At 41.0% G+C, this 21,518-nt stretch overlaps 3 protein-coding genes across 4 annotated transcripts; 2 read left to right on the top strand and 1 right to left on the bottom strand.

Moving 5' to 3' along the window:
- The first annotated feature begins 2,892 nt into the window (after positions 1-2,892).
- On the top strand, positions 2,893-6,362 carry LOC111227041 (chromobox protein homolog 8-like). 2 transcript variants are annotated; one of them, XM_022752411.1, is made up of 5 exons: positions 2,894-3,143; positions 3,269-3,312; positions 3,726-3,791; positions 4,230-4,296; positions 4,709-6,360. In XM_022752411.1, the coding sequence occupies exons 1-5, from the start codon at positions 3,075-3,077 to the stop codon at positions 5,573-5,575; spliced, it is 1,113 nt and encodes a 370-aa protein (XP_022608132.1). In that variant the 5' UTR covers positions 2,894-3,074; the 3' UTR covers positions 5,576-6,360. The 2 variants fall into 2 exon arrangements, with proteins under 2 accessions (XP_022608133.1, XP_022608132.1); XM_022752412.1 differs by lacking the exon at positions 3,726-3,791 and having other exon boundaries at positions 2,893-3,143; positions 4,709-6,362.
- Positions 6,363-8,121: 1,759 nt separating this feature from the next.
- LOC111227117 (meteorin-like protein) lies at positions 8,122-14,345 on the top strand. Its single transcript, XM_022752524.1, has 4 exons — positions 8,122-8,724; positions 9,341-9,744; positions 11,621-11,680; positions 12,758-14,345. Exons 1-4 carry the CDS (start codon positions 8,639-8,641, stop codon positions 13,090-13,092), a joined length of 885 nt encoding a protein of 294 aa, XP_022608245.1. The 5' UTR covers positions 8,122-8,638; the 3' UTR covers positions 13,093-14,345.
- Positions 14,346-16,310: 1,965 nt separating this feature from the next.
- On the bottom strand, positions 16,311-19,553 carry LOC111227213 (aquaporin-8-like). Its single transcript, XM_022752644.1, has 5 exons — positions 19,136-19,553; positions 18,482-18,608; positions 18,161-18,375; positions 17,685-17,819; positions 16,311-16,494 (listed from the first exon to the last, which is right to left on the bottom strand). Exons 1-5 carry the CDS (start codon positions 19,393-19,395, stop codon positions 16,452-16,454), a joined length of 780 nt encoding a protein of 259 aa, XP_022608365.1. The 5' UTR covers positions 19,396-19,553; the 3' UTR covers positions 16,311-16,451.
- Between the last annotated feature and the right edge of the window lie 1,965 nt (positions 19,554-21,518).

The raw sequence follows: 21,518 nt of genomic DNA, 5'->3' as shown, positions 1-21,518 counted from the left end.
AAACCGTGCAGTCTATAGCCATTATAGTACCGTCAGGAAATGTCGGTCTACAAGCTATGACTATCAAAATGGTGGTTCATATTTCGACAGCAGCCACAACGCATCTTTTGTCAGCGGCGCGCCCGCCTTTGTCTGCTCCACAGCAGGGAAATTTTAAACAGGCAGAAAGCAGCAAGAAAAAAAAAAAAAAAAAAAAAAAAAACATCAGCCCATCCTTCATGATCTTTAACGTGATGGGATGGACAGACGGACAAGACGATGCAGCACCTCTCCCCACAGGACAGATAGACTCACTGCCTCCCTGCTGATGTTGTGATTTCATTTTACACATCTGCATTAATGTGATCCCACCTCTAATTAACCTCACAGATAATTACAATTAAATAACAACTCGCCTGTGTGCTTACATGGCTGTCATTTAAGGCAAATGCTGGGTTCGGATTTCATGGGTTCATACAACATGAAGTGAAGCTTTAGATAAAGAAAAAATGTAGAGAAATGCATTTACACGTAATATTTTTCAGTGATGCTAAGATTTCGTGGTAAATCGGTGTCTTATATCCATGACGATTTCTGTTATAGTGTCTCCTTTCAGCTGCAGGCTGCAACGTCTTTTAAAAATCGCCACAGTGGCCAAATAATTAGATGTCGGTGGACGGAGCCAAGAAAGTTTTTGCTGGTGGGTACCTAAGTGATGAGGTGATTTTATACCTACTTCATTCATTTAGTGAATAAACTCTTACAGGCCTGATGCATCTTTGTTCTCATTTTAAATAGAAGAGCTGGAAAAAAAAAACTGCGAGAAAATCAGGGTCAGAATCTGAAAATGAAAATCATATATTTCCAGTTTTGTGCTTCATCGTGTTTAGAACCTTTTTAATGAATGAATTCCTTTTCAATGTGGAATCTGTTTGATCCTCCGTTCAGGACTGTGATAAGGATGATGTGGCGGCGCGGAGGTTTTTTGCAGATACAAAGACTTTGAAGAATAAAATACACTCGTGTTTCTTTCGACAAAACTTAAATGTAGCCTATTATAATTTTATTTTATCTTCATTTATCTTTTAAAATAACAGCTGATGACCGTGGAAAATTGCGCGAGGCCACAGAAAATGACAAGAACTGGAGAGATACAGTAGCTCCGCACTTCAATCATATTCTCCCTTATTATAATGATTAATTTGTGTTATCAATGTTCTCATCATAGTTGTTAAATATATATAATATTACATATAATTATTATATAATTTATTACTATTGTTGTTGTTATTATAATTTTTTTATTTATTACAGAATTCACTTACTGATTATTGCTGAAATATAAATATTTTATGTTCAATTAAATTCGAACTGCTTAGGTTTTTGTATGAAGTAAATAACCATCAGAAATACTACTACTACTACCACTACTACTACTACTACTAATATTAATAATAGGCCTAATAATAATAGTAATAATAATAATAATAACAATAATAATAATTGTTCTATTTAACTCTGTTAATAAAATCACAACAATTAAAAGGTTTAAAAATTATTTCACTACCGCCGTCACTGAGGAATAACTGCAACATTTTTTTTTATATATCTGTGAGACACCAGGCCTTCATAAGCTTATTTATAGAGAAAAAAACACAAAGATTAATTTCAAAGATTAAAGCAAATGAGGCACAAAGCTCCAATGTTGATGGCAGAAATGCAGCAGGATGTCAACATGTTTTGTGGGCTCTTTTACATAAACCAGAGACAATTTGAAATTTTATTTTAGCCAAGAACACACTGGATGAAGTCCAGTGTGCCAGGTGAATCCACTTTTCAGCTTTTTCATTTTTTTTTTAGCAGTTTGCTTTTTCAAAATTTTGAACTCATGAGGACTTAAATTTGCCAAACTTCAAAACAGTCTTTAGTCCATCAGAATAAAAACTGTTACGTGCTCTTCAAGTAAATTCTGCGTGTGTTTGAGCGTTGCAATGAAAATGGATGCGCTCATTCTGCACCACAATTACCGCTCAGGTCATTTAGCTCAACAATAAAGATGTTACAAAAACCACTCTTTTCGTTCGTCATGTGAGTCTATACAGACTGACCATATGCGCCAATAAAATCTCGTCTCTGGAATCCTAATTAAAAAAGGACCGACTCAAGAAATGTTTAAACTGCCTCAGACTTTCTCACTGCTCTCTGACTTTAACACAATACGTGTCTACAGGTCGAACAATGTGCAGACACAATGTGCGTCAAATCTTAATGAAGCCACAATGCGCAACAGTCCAATTACTCATAGTGTTGCCTTACAGCTCGTGCATGCGCTTTCATTTGAGTCTCAGCACTGTGAACCTGGGGCGGGTGCACGTGTAAATTAAACTGAGCTGTCTCAGATTATATTGAACTAATTCTTTTGAATAATCATTCATGAATTTACAGGCCAGTCATAGTGTCTGAGGGTGACTCTCATACCCTGAGATAGTTCTGACTTCACTCATCCTCGAGTAGGACACATGTCTCGCCATTTATGGCTCCTTTTAATACAATTTTCATGCTTAAATATTTATTAGTGAAGACATTAGTTTGAATTTTGTTCTTGAATTATTCGTGTTTACATATAGAGACTCATATTCACAGTTAGTTTGTGTGAAGGGGCTGTGTTTGACATTTCATTCAACCGCCCATTCTTCTCTCTTATTGTTCGTTTGAAAGCCGCTGAAATTAAACTATTATTTCCTTTAGTGTGGACTCTCTGGACCCCCCCTCGGGGACCTCCGGGGTCCGTGGATCCGCTCCGGGAGCCTCTGACTTCGCCTGTTTCTACTGTGCCAGAGATTCCTGTACAGCAGCCAGAGCAGCGGGGCTCCTCCCCTTCACTCAGAAACCCGGAGCACGTAGCAACAACTGAGCCAATGTGCTCCACCACGATCCGTCCTACCGACTGCGGTGCCTGGCAACAGAAAAAGACGTGATGACGTCCTCTTCAGATTGCGTATTATGGGATGTGCGAAATTAAACAACCCGAAGAGGACACGGGGAAGCCAAAAATAATAAAAGGGACAGAAATAAACGGAGGTGCATGGTGAATCATGGAGCTCTCGGCTGTCGGTGAGAGCGTCTTCGCAGCCGAGTCCATCATTAAACGGCGAATCAGACGGGTATTCGCTGCTTTTTTTCCCCCCCACTGGCTGTGTCTCCACACCTATTACGCAACCATTTGTTTGTGCAGCGCCGACAGACAAATTCTCTGATAACCTGAATCTATAACGGATCTCTTTTGCAGGGTCGTTGGGAATATCTCGTGAAATGGAAGGGCTGGTCTCAGAAGTGAGTATATAATATCCGAGGCTGAGAAGGACAGCGCTCCATCCTGGCCGCTCGTACAACTGCACCTCAGACTCTGTCGCTACTCAGCTTGTGGATGTTTTTTTTTTATCCATTTCATCTGCTCTGTGTGCCGTCGTGCAGGCTGCTGTGGGTCCGCTGGCTCGTGTGCGCCAGTCAGGGGGTGAAAATGTCTAAGCTTCAGCCCGCTGTGATGTGTTCAAGTCCACACTATAGCTTTAGCAATGGCTGGGTTCACCATGCGTCACTGTCGGCTACGTAGTCTGTAATTGCAGCGTATACGCAGCAAAATTGCTTTGATAAAAAGTGTTGGGCCGCGTGTGTGCGCGCTTTGGCATGCGATCCAGCTCAATGTATGGTGCCAAATACCTCTCCTCTTTGCTGTTGTGACACAGGTACAGCACTTGGGAGCCGGAGGAAAACATTCTGGATGCACGACTCTTCGCTGCCTTCGAGGAGAGGTGAGGGTTTGACAGCGCAGCAGTAGGCCTCTGTCGGCACAAACGAAATGGCACCGCGCTCTCCGCACCACGAAAATGCCCATATCAATAAGACATGAAGTCTGGATTTTAGTCTTTCAATCTTTACTTTTCGTAAAAGAAGCGATGGCAGGTGTTTGTGGAGCGAAGTGATTCATTTCCAGCTCAAATGGGTGAAAGATGTGTTACAGTTTTTTACATCACAAGCAACTCCTCTCCTTTATTCTGGCACATTTTTCATTTTAATTCAACTAAACTGATTTTTAAATAAAAGCCGCCATGAAAACTGTCTTAATCTCGCCCCAGTGAAAGAGTTTTGCTCTTATGTGAAAAATTAAATATTCCGATTGAACTATAGACTAAATAAGAAATAATTAGTTCATGTGTCGTGACGATTCTTCAAATGATTTTCTTCCACAGGGAGCGCGAAAGGGAGCTGTTCGGGCCGAAAAAGAGGGGACCCAAACCTGAGACATTTCTTCTGAAGGTGAATGTTTTGATCTTGTCGCCTCTCTGAGGTTTGTCAAAAATGACACAGTGATGAATCATTTCCATGATATGACAACGACGGCCTTAGTCATTTTGAAAGTGCTCAGCTGTGTGTTAGAGTCACCTTAAAACTAGGGGAATGACATCTGTAACTCAAAAGAAATTCTCTAATTTACCACATGATTTTGATGAGCTAAGGTTATGTAACAGTACTTGTACATTTTATCAGTTATTATGTATCTGACTTATTTTCCTTTTTATTGCCTTGAATTCTTTAAAAAATAAACAACCTCAGGACGAGGCCTTGAACGTCCAGTGTAACCAAACAGCTGCTTCTCTTAAACCTTTAAATTTCCTCAGGAGGCTTCTGGGAAACCTCCTTTCATAAACGTTATTTGCTCTGTCCTCAGGCCAAAGCCAAAGCCAAAGAAAAGACGTATGAATTTAGAAGAGAGGCTCCCAGAGCGATCCAGGTTTCCTATCCCATCCCGGAGCCTGTCATAACACCAAGGGCCCGGGAGGGTTTACGCGCCGTGGTTCCCACAATCTTCCCACCGAGCGCGGTCAACAGAGGAGAGAGTGTCCACGTCCGACCACCAGAGCCAGAGAGGAGGCCCAGGCCAACCCCTCCAGCTGCCCTGACACTCCAAGAATCCACCGGGTTCCCCAAGAAGAGAGGGCGCAAACCGAAGCTGCAATTACATTATGATCAAGATGATGGCTGCAGCTCAGCAGAGCCGGACACCAAGCGGAGCAGGTTCCTGGAGGAGCCGGTGTCACACGGCCTTTCCAAAATGACCCGACGCCTGCATCACCACGGGGAGACGTCAGACCACAGCCTCCTCCAGCTGACCAAGAGGTTTCAGGAGGAAACCACGATTACACCCAAATCCAGCTGCGAGCAGAGACACTTGGTGGGCGCGGGCTTGTCTTACACCTGCGCGTTCAGCCCAGATAAAGCGCGTAAAAGCGACCACATGGGGCACAGGACTCATTTTCTGAGCAGGGTGTCTGTTCCTCAGGCCGGCAAGCTGAAGCACTCTGCAGAGCACCGGAGCCATCAGTTGAAGCAGTACTGTCTGCCCCGGGAACAACCTGCTGTCATCTCCACAGAGGCCGAGTCCATCCACGATGAAACCGCGCGATCAGCCTCGTCCTGGACCCCCAGTTTCACCAACCTGGACACTGTGACCGTGACAGATGTCACTATGAACTTCATGACAGTCACCATCAGAGAGAGCAGCACGGACAAAGGCTTCTTCAGTGATAAAAGATGAGTATATGTGCTCTGGATGTTTAGGTCAGCGGAGGCTGATATATGCCGAAATCATTGTTTAACAAGCTACTAACTAACAAGCCTACTGTAATACTATATTTTTTCTATGTAACTTTCAAAAGTGTACATATACAAATATTTAATACGCTGCTGAAAAAATAAAAAAAAAAGGAAAGTGACATTGCATCTTTAAAGGGTATTTTTGTTGCGTTTAGTATCACTGCTGTCATCTTAAGATTATCCATCTACATAATGGCATGGCTTTGTCTTTTTTTTTCTTTACTATAAAACTTTGTATCCATGTTATCATAACAACCTTATCCAGCTATCGACTGTGACAGTGTTTCCGCAAGTTACAGACATTTGTTTAAGTTTCATTTCCAGTCATGTCTTTCACGCCACATGAAGGTTCTAAGGTTCATTATTCTGCATTCTTTTTACATTTATCCACATAATGTCAATGTAGATAATGTTTGTAGGCAACAGCATCGTGTCAAATAATCGAAATAATCAATGCCATGCAGAGTAAGTGTTATTTTGAAATCTAAACTCCAACTTCATCATCTTTAAAATATCTAAATAAATTTTGTATGCGTTTCACAAAGTATTGTTGTCTTCAAGTCCTAATCTAAATGCTAAATCTAAATGCTTCATTAGACTGCGGAATATATATTTTTGTAAATGCTTCACAGTTGTTCTGTGTCGGGGGGTCACGTTCAAAAGGAATGTTTGACCATTTATGCTGAGCAAGTTTCTGGTTTGTATGAATTATTCTAATGGTTTGGGGAGGAGGGGGGGGGTGATTAAAAATAGATATTTTCCTGTTGCAGTTTTGTATAAGGAGCTTTCTTGTCACAAGAGACTAATGAAGCACTCATCAGCACGTCTTTACATTACAGAAATGTTTCTGTGACCCCTCAGTTCAGATGAAACGATGAAGGCCTGATCTGAAGTTGAAAGAGTCCTGTAATTAATCTGCTTTGGTATTTATATGATTTTCAATCATTTTAAAGCAGCAATAACAATAATGATAATAATAAAAAAGAAGCTATGAACCACATCTGATGAGAATGAAAATATACCCTGGAGTTGTGGTGCTTCAGTGGGCCTCATTAGAAGAAACCTACAAAGCGTGCTCCTCTCGTTTCATCAACATCATTTTCATCGTCACCACCAGTGTTTATACTGCACGCACTCAAATTCGCGCTCAAAGATGGACTCGAGTTAAGGCCTCAAAGCGAGTCATGGCGGAGTGACTTCATTTTGACAGTTTGAATTCATTCAGCCAAAGACAGTGTAAATGATCATATTACACAATGACATTTGACTGCGGCATGGACATAAAAGCGTGGACAACCACACTGTGAACAGAATTTGAATTTGATTTTGTGATTTTAAAATGATTTCAGATCATGTCAGAGGCCTGGAATTTTCCCATCTGTTTTCTGACGGGAGACAGTTTGCATCACCTTGTGGACTCCTACAGTATATGAAGGATACAGGCTGCACTGTGCCGATAAGAGGCCACTGTCTTCTTTCAGGCACAAAGCCTCCATTCATATGACTTTGCTTTGTCTCTCTGGGACACATGACCCAGTCTGACCATCCGGTACTCCTGTAGCTAAAAGAACTCCGTCTGGTTTCTGGCTCACTACTGGTCATTCTGAATGTGAGAGGACTGACACCAATGCGATATTAAAGCTGCGTATGGGCTCATAGATCTAACTTTGGTGTCGCAGTTTAATGGAAAAACGAAGGTGAAGCAACAATTTTCTAGAGATGTTTGAAGCAAAATCATAAAATCATCGTCTACTACACTGTCAGTGACGACAACGCCGAGAAGTTTTGCGAATATGAGTGTCTTTTCAAATCGGTGATGACAAACGTGATTATATTCCAGATCTCGTCCTGACTTTGAGATTTAGTGACTTGAGCAATAAACAGCTTCTTTTTTTTTCCTGCAGCTGAGACAACATCTGGCCGATCTCTCCATATGAGTGTAATTTTACTCAACGACATAGTTTACCCATCAAAAACCACAACCCTTTCATCTGATGCTGCCTCGGGGCCTGTACACAAACCCCGAGAGAAGCTGCAGCCATCAGCCCTCACAGTGGCCTGCACGGTTCCGCTCCACAGACGTTACCTCCACAAGATGTCGCCACCAGCAAAACCTTGAAACGGTGCCAATTTTTTTTTTTTTTTTTTTTGCACAAAGACCCTGCAGGTTAAAATGAAGTGAACCTACTCATCCTCAGTGTATTAATCATTGATGAAAGCTGGTGACGCATTCCAGTTTGTATTCATCTACATTATTAGCGGCTGTTGAGACACAGCTTCCCCCTGCTGTGGGTTTCTTCGGGGCTGGAAAAGCCTCCCAGCAGACTACGTTGGATTTTGCCTTCCAGATGTGAGGGGACTGTGCGCTGCGCCATCCCGCCACTAGATGAAGCCCAAACACAGAAGCACACGGACTTTTTATTTTTAATTCCATATTCTCTTTTTTTTAATCTCCTCTTTTTTTAGTTATAGCCTTTCTGAAACGACCTCATCAGGATCAGCTGCTCTGATACTCAGTGATATAGACTCAGACTAATTTTTGTTTCGTTTACTTTTGCAAATTTAAATGAAGGATAAAAAAACACGGTTTAAGAGTATTAAAAATTTTGGCTAAGTACAGCCTAACTAATAACTTTGGTGGTATAATAAACTGCCGAGAGACTTTTAAAGCGGGTGAATTATTGTGCAAACAGGCGCACTGATGTTAACAGATGGCTGAAGGCTTTCAACATCATTGTCTCTTTATAGAGGAAAGACAAAGACCTGTAGAGGCCAGCAGTCCCCAACAACTGGATCAGCTCTAATTAGAGAATGTGAGAGAACGAGAGAGAGAGAGGGAGAGAGAGAGAGAGAGCGCGCGAGAGAGAGGATATAGTGAAGCTGAACCACACAAGGTGCAGCAGAGCGCTTGTAGCGACTGTCGATATCTCCCAGACAAACTTGTTTTTTGTAGCCATGCGCTTCCGTCCACTTCTGTCTGCGTTTTTATCTCTGTGTGGGTGAGATGTTGCCAAATGCGACCGTTCTGCTGTGTTTTCTGGCTCTTCAGTTACGGCACTGTGCGGCTGATCTGTGCAGCTGGACTGGAAGGTGAGGGGACTTTTCTATTTTTTTTATTTTTATTTTTATTTTTGTGCAGGACAGGTTCAGGCACTTTGAAACCGAGAAAAGAAATGGGAAAATAAACAGCATTTTGAAGCGCATATTGACTATTTGAAAGGCGCAGCAGCGATAGCAATAACGTGACATTTATAAAGGATTTGAAGTTGTGGCTAATGACTTTATTAATCATTTTCAAGACACCAGTATGAACAAACGCGTGGGTTGCTGTAGGTTGTGAAATCTCCCTTTGACTGTTCCATTTATCAACAACATATTAACACAGGTCTTGAAGGATTAAACCCCTTTATCAGTGACTTATTAACATGTATAACTGCCGACCTGCTACCCTATTAGAACGTGAGAAATTCGTCTTCGTTTAATAATGGATTACCAACATTTATAACTGCATTATTAGCGAATAAAAAGGATTCGCATTATTCATTTGGATTGGTTTTACATCCTAAAATCTGCTTTAATCAGTGGATTATAACTGATCTATAATTGATTAATAGATTAAGCAATTTCAATGTAATGTAACAATGTCACACAGCAGAAATGTAAATATTGTTGAATTACTATCATACGTTTTTACCGCAAAATCCAGCGGTTTTGCAGCTGCTGTGGACTCCAGAATCGTGCTCCAGGTGCGGCTGCGCTGTACAGAGGGCTCGGTGAGGTGGGTCTACCCGGGCCAGGCTGTCAGAGTGGTTCTGGAGCCCAACCTGTCCTCCAACCTGCGCACCACCGTCTGCATCAAACCATCTCCCTCTTTCCGCGGAGCCAGCGTGTTCATCGAACGGGCCGGAGAGCTGGAGCTGCTGGTGACTGATGGCGAGCGGCCGCGGCAGGTGTTCTGTTTCCGGGCAGATGGACCGCACAGGCCCGCTCTCTACCTCCAAGCCAGCCCGCAGAGGGAAGGACACTGGAGCAGACGCACGATGGGCTTTAGATATGAGCTGTTGGGCAACAGGAGTGCTGTGCCCGACTTGGGCCACAGCGGGCTGCAGAGTGAGTCCACTTTCTCGGAATCTGGTAGCCTATGAAGACATGTTCTAAATAGATGCATCAATACATTTGATATGAGTGTGAGAAAACGCAATTTATAGAGTGTTTAGTAGACTTTAAGTTATAGCCTAACTAGAAGGACACGCAAAGAGTGAAGACCACCAAAGCCAATGTCAAACAACATACACCAGACTTCACAGAAAAAAAAATCTAATTCAGAGTAAATGCTCTGTGTATGACCCAAAAATTAATGCGTTCTTCCCTGACCCATTCCCCACCCCTCCACCAAGTTCAGTGCAGATCGGTTCAGTAGCCTTACTTTTTGCCTGCAAACAAACACACAGGGGTGAAAACATCTTGGCGGAGGTTACTGATGACTTTATTCATGTATAAGACATAATTTACTCAAGATTAATAGTTAATTTATAAGCGGTAGTGGAAGAAGTACTCAGATCCTTTACTCAAGTAAAAGTACAAATTCTTAACCTGAACAGTAACTACAGCTGACAGATAAATAGTCTATAGCGCAATTATATCTGTAACAAAAAAGTGGAGTAGAAGTATAAAGTGAAATAAAATTGGAAACACTCAAATGATGTACTTAAGTAGGCAACAGTCACTTGCCTCGTCTTCTTATAAGCCATTAATAAGACCAATATCTAGGTTGTCAGGATGTGAAAAAATCCCTTTAATTGAACCATATCAACCTCTTACCTTCTGGGAAAAGGCTTCAGAAGATCTGGACCAAAATCAATTTATCATCAATTCATTAAGCATTTATTACAGAACAATCACCATTTATAAAGTTTATAACTTCGTTATTACAAAATAGAAAGGCCAAACATCAACAAAAAGAGAGATTTCACAGCCTGGCAACCCAAAATTTGTTCTTAGTAATGGCTCACAACTGATCTTAAAGCATCAGAAAACAATTAATGAACTATTTATAAAATCAGTAGTTACCCTTTATAAAAGGTGCCTTAATAAATAAGTGGCACCAAAAACTCTAATCATCAGCCAGTGACCATTTGCTGGTGGTTCAAATTACTGATGTGAGGGACTTTAACTGACCAATCCTAATTCCTAGTTTAGAAAAAGTAGTGGTTATTTAATTACAGACCCCAATTTTGCCGACTGGAGTGTGCAGCTGCTGGTCAGTCTCGTGTTTTGTCCGGCTGTCTGGTTTCCATCGACAGACAAAGCAGAGAGGACAGAGCAGACCACAGGGCGGCTGGGGGGCACGTAACCAAGGGGCCTGAATTGAGACGGCAAATACTTTGCAGATTCCACAAATGCCTTATCATTGTGCATGTGTGTTTATTAGCATTTATCCATGTGTGAGGGCCTGTCCCAGAGTGGTGATGTCATTCTGTGTCCATAATAGACAGCTGCTGGTTTATCTTTTCTGCATTACCAATCTGGCAGAGTGTTTGACTCCTGCAGTCTTCTGCATTGGCACTGGGTCATTCAATTAGGGAGATACAATAGGAGTCAAACACAGGGTCAAGACTAGCAGGGGTTTTTGATCTGCCGGCGGTGTGGTGGGCAGCACAAACACAGGAGCAGCATTCCTTCCCCTAAACCCTGGTTTCGTCACTCTGTGATGTGAGGAGGGAGATGAATGGAGCTGGTATGTGAGAGTTCAGGTCAGTGAAGTGGCAGGGAGGAGCAAAGACACCTAGCTATCAATCATGTCAGTCATGGAGCTTGGGGTCATGCACAGACTGGGAGAGGTTGATTATGATATGAGAAAAGTGATAAAATTGAGAAAATCACACCTGACAAAATGATCTGATACAAGTTTCCATCATCTTAAATGTCACTGTGCTATACAGCAAAAAAGGTTTTCATTTTCTGCACTAATTTTCTCTACCCACAGCTTCTTGTCGACCCTGCAATGATACAGAACTCCTGATGGCCATCTGCAACAGTGACTTTGGTAGGTACACATATGATCTCACTCTACATCCAAGATCTGTTTCTCACTGTACAAGGAAACACACTGACAGAGCACCCATCATCAAATTCTCACGAAGATATATTGAAGTTTTCCTGCCCTCCCCATATCATCTGACTGTTTCTTTACAAAGTAGCATGTGACTTGGCCACACTGTACAAACTATGAAAATATGAATGGGATTCGGTCTGAGAGACAAAGGGTGTAAATGGCATAATAGGTCTTGTATAAATGTTTCCAACTGAGAATGAAGCTTTAAGCAACAGTAACATTCAAAACGGCATAAATGACCAGAAAATATCAGCTACAGTAAAGTAAATTTAGTACAGTCCTTCAAGTATTGTACATACTATTAAATGCATTTACTTTCATTTTACTTATATGCAACTTTATACTTCTCCTCTGCATTTATTTAAGTAGTATATATAATATGTTGTGATTTTTATTCATTTCACAAACATACTTATTAGTTCCTCTACAGATTTTACATACAAAATAACAATGATAATTTTAGAAACTGTAATTAAGTGCATAAGTGAGTAATTTTCTGATAGTACATTTGTAATATTACTCAAAATTTTGAGGGCTTTTACTTGTAATAGAGTATTCGTACATTGTATTATTACTGCTTTTACCTAGGTTAAGGATCTGAATACTTCATCAAAGCAGCAGATCTGCTGGCCGTGCAGTTAGCAGAGGTCAAACAGATGTGGTGTGTGTGTGTGTGCGCGCGCGCGCGCGCGCGCGCGTGGGGGGAGGGGGGAGCTGCCGAGTGGGAGGGGCCTGTGCTTGAGAAGAATCAATAGAGATTGATTGCCATGCTTTGGTCTCACAAAACCCCTATGCCCATTTTAAGGAAGGTGAAAGCACATGAGCAGTAAAAGTGCACATGGCTGAAGAAGAAAAGTAAAAGTCAGAAAACACTGAATAAATGTAGGAAACTTATATGATTTGGAGATAAATGGATTTCTAATATAGATCTTTAACTGATTATTTACTTGATTTTCATGCACTAAATTTATAAACATGGTAAAGGGAATTCTGCCATTTCTTTTTCAGTGGTCCGAGGCTACATCAAGAATGTCACCCACAGCCCTGAAAGTCAGACATCATTGGTGGAGGTGACAGCGGTGAGGGTGTACTGGCAGCGCAGTAGAGTGTTTGAGCGACAAGTGGCTCCGGGGACATCTCAATCCATCTCATCTTGGCATGGACACATCCACACACTCCTACGGTGTCACGTGAGGCCCGGGGATGGACAGTTTCTCTTCACAGGGTCAGAACACTTTGGGGAAGCTTGGTTAGGGTGTGCCCCGCGATACAAAGACTTCCTGTCTGTCTACCAGACTGCCCGGGCGGCACGTCTGAATTCCTGTGACTTCCCTTCAGACTGAGGAAGTGTGTTGTTTTGGCGGCACTGAGCCCTACAGTTTTCATCCACAGGCATTCTCAACCCTGTACCGGCACTGCGGGATCCCTGTAATGTTTTAATGTGCCTTCAAGGTGGCGTCCAGTATCACCAGCAGGGAGAAAGCTACTGAACTTCTGGTGAAAAACACATTTGGAGGAGCAGAACAGGGGCAAACAGCAGGGGCCTCCTGCACTGAGGCTCAGGGAGGGCTAGCCTTTGTCTCTTTCCCATCACTGCCCTCGGTCCTGGGAGACTGAGAAGGGGTTGGGTTGCTGCTCCCTCTTTGTGCTTCTCCCCACATCGACTGTTGTTCACTTTGCTGGCTCAGTTTGACAGTTGCCCTCTGAACTGAGGCGGGAGGGTAGAATGAAGGGCCGCCATTTATAATCACCAGTTTGTCTTAGTGAGTAGACTTGAACATATATGACTGTGGAGTTATTTTCATTCGGATTCATCTGTGCTGAAGTTTCAAATCCTCTTTGTTTTGTCTATTTATACTCGGTGTTGTTGAAAAATAAATAATTTCAAGACTCCTCCACATATCTTTGTTTATTCAAAGGATGATTTGCCACATTGTCCAGTTCTGGTAAAAATAATATTTTTCTTTGTTTTAAGAATGATTTACTCCGATGTCTGTTCAGCTTTCATGGTACAATTGTTTAAGCTTTCATTTGATCTTAAATTCTTTAGGTATTGAGATGAGCCAAAGAAACATTTGGTTGAAGTTTATATTTGACTGGATTCAATAAATCCTCTAGGTCTTTCACTTTTATTGTCGAGATCAAATGATTTAACTCTGCCAAGCGTCCTTGAAAAAGTGAAAGGTGTTTTATTTTTATGTGTTGTAAATCACGGTGAAAGTAGACTCTTTTGGTTGTTGCAGCCAAATATCTAAGGCAGTGGTTGTTTTAATATACGTTAGATTGATAAACATTCATAAAGGCATGTGGTTTTTGAAAAGTACAATTTTGGTTTTGTTATCTACAATAAAGAAAAATTCTAAATTTGAATTTCAAACATATTATTTTTACATAATTACACATTTTTATCTTAACGGAGAATCTCAGTTCATATGTGAGTGATAAAATGTTCAGAAGTGATTCAGCTCATGACCAATGCATAAAAATCTAAATTTCATGAGGTCTTCTATTTCACAAGAATGCAATGACCGCTTAAACCTCTGCACTCTTTCTCTGCTAAACCCTTAAATGAACTTACGCCCCTCTATTCTCATCATATGCTGCATAATCTCTGATTTTATGAGGAGAATGGCGTTTAGAGCTGAAGTGTCCTACAAGCTTATTTAGCTCCTTTTTCCTTTTGCATACCATCCTTTCCCCTGTAATCAGATTCTTATGATAATAGGATAGCCCTAGCATAAAATGAAATACAAAATCTCCTTAAATGGCTAAAGCTCTGAGCAGACTGAATCAAACTTTTGTGTGGCCCCTGCATCACAGCCCAAGAAGACGAATGGACAGATGTGAGGCCCCAAAGCCTGGGGATCCTCCCCCTCAGCCCCTCCCAGAAGAGGGGAACAATTAATTGACTTTTAAAGCAACTGCTTTCCGAGCCTATTCCACACTTCTCCTTGGCTGAGCAGGGCTCACAAATTGGTGTGTTGAACTTTTTATGAGGACTAAATAGCTGCCAATGAAAGTGTAAATGACTGTGTGGTGAATGGGGCCCACACAATGGCCCTGCAGTGACAAGGCCTCTGGCAGACATAATGACCATTGTCACGGCTGCTGTCATCTAGAAACCATCAGGGCCCATGAATCCAAGGAGCTAGAGGAGGGGTGAGCCCTCACTCGGTCCACATTTTCTCGTCTTGTGTATTTCTGCTACATATTCTTACCATAGTTCATATTTCTCCGTATCTGTTCTCTCCTTATGCATGTTGTCTGTGTCAGTCTCAGCTAAAACCGATGAAACTGCATATTATTAAAGTTGTAACCAGCCATTAAAAACATACTGGACTTCTTTTTTTTATGTTTCTGGGACATTTAATGCCTTTGTTTTAAAAAATTGGATATTAGACAAATGATATGACAAATGGCACTCGATATTTTAGATCAATTTTAATATGGACTGCTAAAATAAACTGCTAAAACATTTTCTGGGCACCAAGAGGGGTCTATGTATATAAGACATGGTTACAGGCTGCAAAATAAAAATCTTATTTGGTGAATGTTGCCAAAAAATCAAGGCTTCCACAAACTTTTTTCACCCTTCAGAAGCCCAGTTTGAAGTCTCCTCCCTCAGTATTGTCCCAAGGGGCCACCATGTCAAATTTCGAAGCAAAATATAGCCTCTCTGCAGGCTTTTGAGACCACACAATTCTCATCTCAGGGAATTCCAGCAGGCTCTCATGGGGAATGAGCCCAGGAGGGCTCAGACGGGAGGTGCTGCATGGTGCACCGGCAGGAGTCCGTCCAGACTGGGGGGTAATTGGTTTATCCCACCGCCTGCCCTGCTTTCCCATGTGGGACACTGCTGTGGGGAGGCTCAGGGGTACAATATGGAAACAGCATGATACCCTCCAGTGCCGAACAGGCATTCACTGCTCCGGCTATAGAGACCGGGGACAGGCAAGGAGGAACACAAAGCTGGAGCAGAGATGTCTCTTGGCTTTGAAAAGGTTGCCATTTGGTCTCCTTTTAACGGTGAGCAGCATTTGTGGTCGAAAATGTGAAGTAATTGAATTTTGGCACAAGCTTTTTATATATATATATATATATGAATGTTCTTCTCAATTCAAAAGGTAATGAGTTAGACAATTTTCTACTTGTGTTGTTGTGGTCACTCATGCACCTGTCATGCACCTGGTTGAAAAATAGATTTCTATGATGTCTGGCATTGCAACGAGTACTAGCCAGGAGAAATACATGTCCTCACATCAGGGATTGTGTAGGAGTTCTGAAAATAAATCATGGTTTTATTTACAACCCAGCAGAGTATGTGCAAATTCAAGTTAATACAAACCAGCATGCAAACTCTTGAGACAGAGAGCCAAGTTTATTCAGTTTACTAATTATCTACAGCTCTGTTTAACTTTACCTACAGTGTGGCAGGACCAAGTAGATACTAAATTATACTGTAAGTTAAGTATGATATCACACACTGTACAAGCACACAAGCATCACACTCCAACACTTGTTCTTAAACAACCAACTTGAATAAAAACATAAGAACCTTTCATTATGTTTAGTCTAGTTAAGTTTATTGTGTAGCAATAAAGGTATACAAGAACATCTCAGTGGAAGAAAAGAAGGGGGTTATATTGTAACTGTAGAGGATAAAGCCATCTGATGATCTAAGTGTGTTGGTGTGAACATAACCTCATTTCAGAATGAGTCGAATCTTGTGGTCTCCGAGAAGGAGTCTGCCAAAACAGGAAAACAATTTGTTTAGTCAGTAAGAATCTTTAAAGAGGACCTATTATGCTTTTACGAGTTTTCCCTTTCGTATAATGTGTTAGTTTTTGTCTGCCTTACTTCCTAGACTTATAGACATCAGTACGTCCCTCAGCACCACCCACCTGCAAGCTGGATGAGCACTGCAAGCTTAGCATGCAGCACAGCACACAACTACTTAAAATAAAGGCCAGGAAAAGTTTTTTTAGTTTTGTAGCCATGCCGAAAAGAGACTGTGTTCTAACTTGCCTGGAGAAATCTACTTTGTACGCTTGACCATCGACAGAACCACAAAGAACTCAGTGGCTGGAATTCATTTAAACCAGATTCCCTCAACTGATCCAAATATTTTACTGTGTGCCCAGCACTCCAAGGAGGACTGCTTCAAAAACCGCACACAGTTCAACGCAGGACTTTCGCAATGGTTATGTGTGAAGTACGAAGCAGTTCCCGCTTTACATCGTCCGTCAGGAGACTCAGACTCACAACCTGTAAGTAGGCCATGCATTGTGGATTTGTGAAGTATAACTGGGGGTCCCGGTGACCTGATCACTTTAGTACAAAGCAGTGGAGCAACATGCATAAAGATATAGTGTAAATGCTAAGAAGTTTGTCAATATTGACATGCTATGCCTTGTTAACTCAGATTGATTATCCACAATCTGACCATTCGGTTCATTTTTCAGTAAACCAGCAAGACAACAAAGCCGTGGTGACCCCCTACCTTTGAGGTTGTCCTGAAGTCAAATTGCCTGGCAGTGGGTATGCTTGTTTTCCTGCTCTAGTCCAACTTGAAAGGATCGGGTCTATCATTGTCTTGTTCAAGATAGGCCTCTGACTCAAACTACTACAATCGTTTGTTTACAACTGAGCAAGAAAGCAAGATGTGGGCAGAATGTATAGTTGCCTGCTCTTAAGCTGACCAATCAGAGCATACAAGGCTCTGATTGGTCAGAGAAAAAATGCTCTGAAGAAAAATAATGTCTTTTTTATTTCGGACATTGACACATGTAAATCTATTTTAGTATACACTAAGAATAAAATGATGAACACTAAAAATGGTCATAATATGTCCTCTTTATCATATATGCAATAAATCGAACTATTTTAACATGGGTTAGTGTTTTAGTATTAAGTGTATGTGTTGTGTTGCACCTACCGGACAAGGGCAGCTGCTATTAGACCTCCTGCAATGGGTCCTACCCAGTAGACCCAGTGATAAGTCCAGTAGTTGCTCACTATGGCTGGACCAAAGGCTCTGGCTGGGTTCAGACATGTCCCAGATACATCTCCACTGATAAAACAAACAATTAAAGAAGATATTTGGATGATTTTCTCACTATTTGTGTGGAACATACGAATATTTATGTGAACTGGAATGGTCTCCTCTGTTTGCATCACTGCTGCAGCAAAAACATGACATCCAATCATCCTATGTGAGATATAGCAATAAAACTGCTAATGTGATGAGAGATTAAATTACCATGAATGCATTTAGAGGAAATGAAGTCATGCAGATAAAGAATTTTACTGCAAAATGTCCCTAATGCTCTTTCAAAACAGATGCACTTTACTGTAAAAATGAACCTTTCATATGTAAATTCCCAGTTCTTCCTCTCACAAATCATTACTCACCCTGCCAGGACATTGATGATAACAGTGCAGCCAACCATGAAAGGCACCAGGGGGCTTCTGGTCTTGGCGTTCACAGCCCCCAGCAGCACCACCATGGTGACCAAGCAGGTCATGGCGACCTCTCCAAACAGAGCTCCTCCTATTGGACCATCTGACTGTAGCAGATCAAACGCGGCCCCGTGGGCCTTGGCGTAGTTCTCTCTGGAGGTCATTGCCTGTTGGCATCGGTCAGTTGTGATTCAGTTGTGAAGAGGTCCCATTTCACGTACATATAAGAGAGTCTAAGGATGATTTAATGATATACAAATGTGACAGCTTCACCTTTGCCATAGCAGCTCCAAGCACCCCTCCAACCAACTGACATGCGAGGTACGGGACCACCATGTTCATCTCCATCCCCCCACACAGAAAGATGGCCAGGGTGAAGGGAGGGTTGAAATGGGAACCACTGTAGAGGCAAAAAATAAAGCTAAAACTTCAGTTGTGGGGTAAACATTTGAGTTTTAGCCAATTTTAAGTTTAAGTGATGGAAAGTTTCTGCAAATTATTTGTAAAAGATTAAATTGTTTAACACAGATTGAATGAATAATAGTATGAGTAGTCAGGACTGATTTATTCAGATGGCTGTTTTCTAAATATAATCCTTTGACTACTAAAATGTGATGTACAGAAACATGTAAAGTAATAGTGAATGTTCAATGGCACAGATAAGTAATGTCTCTAATGTGAGGCTCATTGTGCTCCATTTTTTCACGTTTTTAAACAATTAGTTTTTGAGATGCATATGCACTCAAAACCACCATAGATGGTATGAATCAAAAGAAATTACTGACTTAGCAGTTATATGAAATTGATTATTAAACCATCCAGAATTCTATGATAACTAAGCTAAAACTCTTTTTTTTCATGGCACAATAAACTGCACAATGTGGATAAAATATCTGTTTTTGAAAGAACAGGGAAGATGATCCTCACCTGATCTCAGCCATGCAAGCCACCATGATGGCTACAGCCAGACCATGCACCAGAGCTGGCTGAAGCCTCCCCGCAGACTCCACATTCTCTATGACTGACACACACCCGATAAACACAAAGAATGTAGTTCCTACCAGCTCGCCCAGACAGGGCTGAAATAACCTCTCAAATTTGTTCAGAGGTCTGATCGGAGTCTGTTTAGATTCTGTAGTCATGAGAGAGGTCCCAACTTCACCCATCTCCATCTTCTCATCAGCCATGAGTCGTCACTGAGTTCTGGTTGTAAGAGCTGAAGCTGTAACACTGAGTCTGCTCACCTGATTTGTGCATACAAATATGTACAGTGAGGTATGTAAGGTTAGAGTCTGGCAATGTTACTCCACTAACCTGACATGGACTCTTTTTCTTATTAATCCAGAGATGCTTGTTCATCACATGTCCTCTCATTACAACAGTGCACTGGCTACAGTAAATATTTCATGCATTTGCTGACAAGTCCTGAACTGTGTCTTAACTAGTTTATAAATCAGCTAGTTTTTGTCAGTGATTGGAGCCTAATAATTTACTATGAAGTAAACATGTTGTCATATGCTACTTTTCCATGATGGGGTCAAAGGAGGACACAACGGTATATTGCAACAAATGCAGAGACTTATTATTAATCATGCAGTAAGCCGGGAATGAAAAGTTATATCTTGGGTTGGTCTGATATCCGTTGGTCATTTACTTGTATTTTGATGCAGATATTGTTAAAGTCGAGTTTCTTAAATCCCAATGATGATACAACTGTGAAAACATTAGCCTGGATAAGAGGGCAGGCAAGAACACTTGCTAAATGTTTACCCAAGAGCAAAGTCTGTTAAGTTATATTGTGTGATTTCCTGATAGAGCAAATTTTACTTACTAATTAATCATTTCCCACAAGATGATCACACATTACATGAGAAAAAAAAACCCACTCATGTCAAGAAAGGTGGATGGAACAGAGTTTGCTCTCAATGTGTCTGGTACTCAAGCACACATAGTAACCCTGATTTCAGATTTTATATATATATATAAATATATATATATTGATAATAATATTGATATTGATACTGATCCCTTAGTTTTTGGGGTTTTTTAACTGTGACTGAGGTACATACTAAGTGGGACACCTGAAAAATCAACTTGTCATTGCTCTCTGGTTGACAAATTATGAAATGAAATGGTGACACTGTTTATTTTCTTTATTGCAATTTTTTTGCTGCTTATCATCTTACATGTACACTTAGCAATTTAATAGCAATAAGCTTATATAAACTGATTCGTTGGTGTAGCTCTGCTCTGTGGTGCACATCCTGCACAAAGGTTGTGAAATTGAGGTTGTTTTTACTCACCACCAGTAGGTGGAGATATCAAACAAAAATAACCTGCTGGCATGCATCCTACTGAGGATGTTTTGGGCCAATGACAAGTGGCCTGTAAGTTTCCAGTTTGGATTGGGAAGGTGATTTTAGGGTTTCATGGGTCTCAAACAGCGATGCTAAAGACAAGCAGCATCAGGTATCATTGTAAACTATCACAGCTTTTGATTACACTCTGGCAAGGGTGCAAAGTGTTGGTTTATGAAGTATATAATACAATACCTACTAATGCCTGCTGGAGCTACTGAGTGTGTGTGTAAACACATGCAATCCTATAGTGAAAACTTTGAATTTGAAGGTATGGAGATTCATTTTAGACAATTTGTCCAACCTTCTTAAGAAGCCCAGTTTAGTTTTTTCATGCAGAAAGTGCAAAAAAAAAAAAAAAATTTAAATAGAAAAAATAAATAACAATAATAATAATAATAATAATAATAATAATAATAATAATAATAATAAAATGAAACAATTCTAGAAAAAACATTCACAAAAGGCCTCATGTGTAATTTGTTCATACGAGACCCTAAGCAGACACTCAGTTGTACAATTCCTTGAGGAAGCTCGTAGTTTGATGACAACTCTGCAAAGACATCCTGTGTCACTGCTTTCTGATGCTAAAGTGTTGATAGATAAAGTAGGAACAGGCACAATAAGGACGATAGCAGCCACACATGGATTCTTAACGAGGCTGCTCATGTCATGATAGAGCAGCAGCCACAAGGTGGCAGCAGATCACTCCGAACAGAGTGCTGCTCCAGCATTTAAACATGAACTGATCCCCAATCAGTCCGGGAGTCACATTACCTGGAGGCATTTAGTCAACTCAGAAGTGACCCATAGAGTTAAACGCATTTAAAGAGCTGTCTGTCGTTTCTGCTGCTGACAGATGTTGAAGGACGTTTATCGGCTCTGATGTTAAAGTTTAATTTGTGTGTTTGTTTGTTTGTTTGTTTGTTTGCTTGTTTGGTAAAGTGAAGTCG

Source organism: Seriola dumerili, unplaced genomic scaffold, assembly GCF_002260705.1.
Source record: "Seriola dumerili isolate Sdu_G_001 unplaced genomic scaffold, Sdu_1.0 BDQW01000169.1, whole genome shotgun sequence".
Classification (NCBI taxonomy): domain Eukaryota; kingdom Metazoa; phylum Chordata; class Actinopteri; order Carangiformes; family Carangidae; genus Seriola; species Seriola dumerili.
Note: the sequence above shows the minus strand (reverse complement) of the source record. Positions and strands in the feature narration are given on the sequence as shown.